Source organism: Gadus macrocephalus, chromosome 17 (assembly GCF_031168955.1).
Source record: "Gadus macrocephalus chromosome 17, ASM3116895v1".
In the NCBI taxonomy this organism is placed as follows: domain Eukaryota; kingdom Metazoa; phylum Chordata; class Actinopteri; order Gadiformes; family Gadidae; genus Gadus; species Gadus macrocephalus.
The window spans coordinates 12,574,637-12,581,553 of NC_082398.1; the positions used below are offsets into that span (position 1 = coordinate 12,574,637).

General features: G+C 47.1%; 1 protein-coding gene across 1 annotated transcript in view; it reads left to right on the forward strand.

The window, feature by feature from the left end:
- Positions 1 to 4,553: 4,553 nt before the first annotated feature.
- LOC132445695 (actin filament-associated protein 1-like) overlaps positions 4,554 to 6,917 on the forward strand; it is a 7,473-nt gene continuing 5,109 nt past the window's right edge. Inside the window, exon 1 of the mRNA XM_060035810.1 lies at positions 4,554 to 4,586. Within this exon, the coding sequence (XP_059891793.1) occupies positions 4,554 to 4,586 (33 nt within the window). The remainder of the gene's footprint in view (positions 4,587 to 6,917) is intronic.

Genomic DNA, 6,917 nt, shown 5'->3' on the forward strand with positions numbered 1-6,917 from the left:
CTAATCAGACTATACAACCGATCTGTTTACGTCGGCCGACTGTGTTCTCCCCCCCCCCCCCACCATGAGTCTTTACTGGAAAGTAAAGACTCATGGTGGTTAGCCTGGCTCTGGGGGTAGAGCGGGTTGGCTGGTCCGGGAGGTTGCTAGTTCGATCCCCGGCTCCTTCGAGTGTTGGGATGTCCCGGAGCAAGACGCCTCACCCTAACTTCTCCTGACGTGCTGGCTGTCGCCGTGCGTTGCGGACGACCGGCGTACAGCATTGTAAGGCGCTTTGGTTTAAAGTGTCTGCTAAATGCCCTAATTGTAAAAAAAAAAAATCACAGCATACGAGCTGTGAGTTGTGTTTTGCATCATCGCTGTTGGTTGGTGAGATGGCAATGTGTTCCCTTACATACATTCTCATCATACTTACATTTACATTTAGGGCATTTAGAAGTCGCTTTTATCCAAAGCGACTTACATAATCACATTTGACTAAAGAAGGTGAAACAATATGTTGCTGTCGTTACAGTAAGGATGTTCATAGAACCTAGTGCCAAGCGCTATCAATGGCTAGGTTAACCCATTCCCTATATGCAACAAAAATAGCTGGGATATGATGCCACACAATGCTAAGTAGTATGTACAACATACAATAAGTGGCATATGAGAGAGAGACAGAGATGGCGAGAGGGAGAGAGGGAAGGTGGACATGAGGCAGTGAGTGAGGACTTATGCAGTGTGTGCTGTTGCTGGTTGTCCATTACCCCTACATCCCCTACTGGTTAGGGTTAGGGTTATTCCACCAGCATGCTGTTCAGTTTCATAAGACGATGGCAAGACATGAGGTAATGACATCACATATAAGTTGAACAGCAAACATCAGAATCAGGAACAGACATAGAAAACAAGCAGAACAAAGGAGAAGCATAAGGAGGGAGAGAGAGGGAGAGAGAGAGAGAGAGAGAGAGAGAGAGAGAGAGAGAGAGAGAGAGAGAGAGAGAGAGAGAAAGAGAGAGAGAGAGAGCGTCAGTGTGCGTCGTCTATAGGGGTTTTTGCTCACATGGGAGACATTGCAATATAAAGCTATTAGACACACACGCTTACACACACACACACACACACACACACACACATACACACACACACTGCAGGGCAGATTGATAACACATTAGCATGAATCTGTCTGAGGATGTGTATCTCCTGCACGTTCACGTGCATGATGCACCATTACTGAAAAAACGACACACACACACACGCACACACAAACCAAAAAACAAAGGTGGAGACAGGAAACCGGATCCAAAGCAACAACAAAGAGAGCAGATGATGGAGAAATGAAGACAGACAGAGAGAGAGAGCGAAGGAGAGAGATCAGAAACTCAATAAACCTTTCTGAAGACACCTCACTACATTGCATCACTCACACACACAAACACACACACAAGCACACCCTCAACCACACTTAATCCAGAAACAGATGTAGATTCCTCTTATTTTTTACACATGAAAAATCGGAGTCAGAGAGAAGAGAGGGACAGAAACCGCCAACTGTCACTCAATTCTAATTTACTGTTTACCAATTCACCTCTCTCTCTCTCTCTCTCTCTCTCTCTCTCTCTCTCTCTCTCTCTCTCTCTCTCTCTCTCTCTCTCTCTAAATACAGTGTTGATTTGAAACCTTCACAGAATCTTCCTACAGTTTACTAGCCTGGCACCGCCCACCTACCTACTTCCGCTCAATTTTCATTTCACTTCAATACTAGGTCTGGGTCTGCTTAATATGAATGCGTTCCATGGAAACCAGATTTCTGGCGGTCCAATCAGCGAACAGAGGGAGTGGCTGAGAACGATGACGTCTAGGTCGCGCGCCAGTTACAGTTGTAGTCAGAGGGGGACAATGGAGAAGGATACGAGAGAAGCTATTCGGTCTGTTGTTGGAATCGCTGCCGAAAATCGATCAATTAAAGCCGGAGCAAGAACAAGCTTTGCTGAGTATTGTTGGTGGCCATGATGTTGTGGCGCTTCTCCCCACTGGGTTCGGGAAAAGTTTAATCTTCCAGCCGACTCCGTTAGTGGTGAATGAGCCGGTCCCGTCGCATGACATACGTCACGACCAAACGCTATGCGATTGGCTATGGCAGATCCAGAGTGGCACTGAGCAGATCCAATCATTTTAAAACTTCTACAGACACCCGCCTCCAAGTGAGTGAACGTTTGTCAATTGAGCAGTTCCAGACCTTCTGTACAAATGAAATGAAGTACGATGGTCTGGTAGGACCAGGCTAACAGTTTACTACTGCTGGCCGAGTTTCTGTTCACCGTTAATAGCCAATAACAACTCTCAGAGATGCCCGCCAGGAGTCGATTGTTCTATTCACGGCCCAATCAGGGGAATCCTGAACAAACGTCATGTGCTCGCGCACATCTGATCACGCCGGGAGGAGACGCGTCCTGGTTTGACAGAGAAGAGCATCGAGTCCATCCGGTCGCAAAGGGTGTTACACAAACAGAGGTTTGCCCTTTCCTCTCTAAAATCTGGATTTTTATCAAGCATAAAAAACAATTGCCAAACTGCCTCGTAAAGTCTTAGCAACGGCAACATAAAAAGGGGTCTCAAATGAGCTCACTTTGCTATTCTGTGTTAAATTTTCAACATCACCGGTAAGGATTCCCGCGTTGCTCCTCAAACACACACACACCCTGGTAGAGAAGGACGCATGCGTTTGAACAAGACGGTAACGGTTCGAGGGAGACTAGAGCGAGCCTGAATCCGATAGGCTGTAGAAAGTGAATAAAGATGCAATAGCCATAAATCCTAATAATAAAAGCAAGGCTTGTGCTTTGATATGAGCGCACAGAGCAGGGGAATCTGGGGAGTTCATTGACGTAACAAAAATGTATTAACCAAGAAATAATCTAATGTAGACCGGATCTAATGCAATTCATAATCGAATTTGCAATATGAAAGTCAATACATGTTCTTGGTTCTCTGCTACAAACATCCAAACACACCCACATTTAATGATCCAAAATACATAAAGCAAATTGGCAAAGAAATAATACAATTAACTGAATTTAATAGAAAGTAATAAAGAGAGAAATAACGCTAGTAAGAGTTGACAGCTCTTTCGACTTTATCATCCAAAATTGAGTCACTTAAAGGAGTCATTCAGAGACGAAGCTATTGATTGGACGAGAGCCGGTGCAGCAGATCCAAGTTGGAGATAACTAATCAGAAACCACCGGGGGGTCCCCATAAACTTAGAGAAATAACTTGAGCCATCCTGCAAAGGGGTGTGTGCTTAACAACACACACACACACACACACACACACACACACACACACACACACACACACACACACACACACACACACACACACACACACAGGATATTCAAAAGCATCTCTCCTGCAAAGTCGTGTGGGCAGACACAAACGCATACCAACGGGGGTTAGGACTTACTTACAGAACACATGTGGGCATATGCATACAAACACAAACACACACACTAAGCTGAACTCCCAGATCAATGTATTCATTCTCGTCTAATCCTAAAAATGTGGCCGGTGGGCCGGGGTGATGTCATGCTTGGAGATGGCAAGGTGACAGCGTCGTTTTATTACGTTAAGTAAAAGCAGTCTGCGACGCACTCATTAAATTAGGTCCAGAATGGAGGAATGTCCTCCTATTCTTTAAATATTGGACTCTAGTTAACGTTGCACGCATTGACAAACAAACACAGACAACTACATCTACACCCTAACCCTCTTCAAAATAAATCTATCCCTCCTGCAAAGTTTGGCTGTAATAACATATGCACAAAGCTTTACAGCGCGCACATACACACACACACACACGCACACAATTGCATGCACACAGACACACACACGCACACACACAAAAGGCCCGAGGGCAGAGTCAGGCTGTTGATGTGATGACATATGATGTGCTTGAGTCATGGCTCTCTTGTGTGTGTGTGTGTGTGTGTGTGTGTGTGTGTGTGTGTGTGTGTGTGTGTGTGTGTGTGTGTCTGTGTGTGTGTGTGTGTGTGTGTGTGTGTGTGTGTGTGTGTGTGTGTGTGTGTGTGTGTGTGTGTGTGTGTGTGTGTGGTGTGTGTGGTGTGTGTGTGTGTGTGTGTGTGTGTGTGTGTGTGTGTTGTAAAAAAGCAAGGGAGCAGGGGGTTTTATGGGCGTGTGTGATGCCGCTTATCCTAATGTGGGCATTTCGGTGCACTCTGCCCGAGGGCAGAAAGAATGCTTAACCTGCATTCATACGATCCTAGTCAGTTTGTGTGTAAATGTATGTGTGTGCGTACAAGTATGGGGTGCGTGTTTGTGTGTGTGTGTGTGCATAAGGACAGTCTAACAACCTACGAAGACAACAGCTGTGCAGACTGAGTGCATTCCCCCTTGCTGTGTATTCTCTGGTAAAAACCTTGCATGATAAAAACTGCTGAGACGTTAGATATGATGCAGCAATGTGGGTACGGGCCTCGTGGTTAATTGGTGGGTATCAAGCAGGGTTGCCACCCACAACAGATGTCTTTTTTGGACACCAGCCCAGGAAGATGCCCCGGCTTAGCACCCCCGAGACCGTGAGGGTACGAACGCCGGACGCCATCTTAAAACCTCATCAAGAAACAACAGAATGAGATGATAAACACGTTGAAAACGATTCGGAAAAACGGCGAGTGTTTGAAGTGTGATCGATCGGTGTGAATGTTACCAGGGATCAATATCCTGTCACGATCAATGTCTATGGGCGGCATGTGGCTCGGGAGGTGGAGCGAGTCGGCTCATCATCATCCTAATTTATAAATGCTGGAAATTATTTCTCTCCCGAGGAGCTACTCAGAGGGCACCTCTGAGTAGAGACCGGCTGGTATCCGGAAGGTTGCTGTTTCGACCAGTGTCGAGGTCTCCCTGTCTGAGCATGACACCTCCCCCTAACCGCTGTCACCCTCATGGTGTACTCCGCCGTCGGTGTGTGAATGTGTCCATGAATAGGCAGTATTGTAAAGCGCTTTGAGTGGCCACCATTTAGTCTACAGATCGACGGCCCCCATGTTCGAGCTGCAGGGGCGCCTGAGAGGGGCCAGCGTTTCGGGGCCCTGTAGGGTTTGAGGCCCCTGTGTGGATCCTTCACCCAGAACCATCCACTGCTCGGGGAACGTCGGACCCTCCCTCCCAGAACCCCCCTGCTGAACCCTACCAGTGGACCCGTAAGAGAGACATCGAGGCCCGCATCTGCCATCCATTAGCCATTAACTTGTAGCGGGAGCACTTCACCACATTTAGATGAACACCAACCATCCCGGCTACCATTAAACCCTCCCCCCCCCCCCCCCCCCCCCCCCCCCCCATCCCCGCCCACCTCCTCCCCCTGAAGAGGTTTGAAAGATCTTCTCCTCTTTCTTTATCGGATCGACTCTGGGCCGGGCCCAAACCGCAACGCTCGTTCTCTGTCTCTCCGCGCGCAGCTTCCCGCCCTGTCAGTTGTGGCTAACGCGATAATGACACAGGTCTCGTCTTTAAGACTTCCCTCTCTCTCTCTCTCTCTCTCTCTCTCTCTCTCTCTCTCTCTCTCTCTCTCTCTCTCTGCGTCTCATCCCTCTCTCTCTCTCTCTCTCTCTCCGCCTCCCCTGAGACATGCAATGGCTTCCATGTGGAAGAACTTTGCATTATTGGTTTGGGTTCTCACGTGGGAGAGAGAAGGTTTGGGTGTGGGCGGGTGTGTGGGTGTGTGCATGTGTGGGTGTTTGTGTGTGTGGGTGTGTGTTTGTCTGTGTGTCTGTGTGTGTTTTTGTGTGTGTGTGTGTGTGTGTGTGTGTGTGATTGTGTGTGTTGGTGTGTGTGTGTGTGTGTGTGTGTGTGGGCAGTTCCCATGCTGTTCAAAGAATCAGTTAATGTAGGTAATGTTAAAGATCTCCTATTATACTACTTTTCTGGTCTTCATTTCTTATTAATGACTCCTATAGAGCCGCCTGACACGAATCACAGCACATAAAACTCTGGAAACTGTTCCTCTTATTCTCTTTGCGCTTTCAGCATTCTCTGTCAACACTCGGCTTCGTCCTTCTCCGCCCCCTCGCCGCCCTGCTGCCAACCCCACTCCGTTGTGATTGGTTACCTTACGGAAGAGCATGTTGCAGCATTACCATACATGGAAAATCCGGATTGTTCTACGTAGATAAATCCCGGAAATTTGAACAAGTGAATGGCGACCGGCGTCCCTAGTGTTCAGCGCCCTGCACAGCCACCCCAGACGGTCAGCAGGGAACACGTCTAAATGCATGTACGTCATTATTTGACACTTTGGTATAGTTAAATCATTCTAACAACTGTAACCCATATGGAATATAGGGCTACTTAACCCTTTATTATTTAAAGATGCAATTGAATGTGATCTCCAGTAGGGAGCGCTCAACATTATTCCAGTAGCAGGAAATACACGTGAGCACCCTGTTTCCAGGGGTTCACCTTGAGCCGTAACACTAGATCTCCCGGACCTGAACATTGAAAATACACGATAACTATTGTTCGCTTGAATCTCCGGTTGTTTTTTTTGTTTGTTCCCAGGAAGATTGAATCTACGAAGGCGAGCTTTGCCAGTAGAACTGTGGATGTGTTGGATACGGCGTGGCCAGCCGTGAACACCGCCACAGACGATTGTGAAGATTCATTCATTACAGATAAGACACAACAGATAGATACACACTAACCTACCCGGGTAGTAGTCAGAGAAACTGAAAGAAACATATACGAATATCCCCCCTGAACTAGACATTCCTTGACCGAACAACTCCTTTCCCAAGGAGAACTGTAGCTGGGGAATCCAGCTACAGAGGACTTATTCTTTTGGTTCTGTTTGTTATTTTCAAAAGCTCTATTTTGTATCAATGTCAATGTTTTATGATAAAAGGCATTCAAAA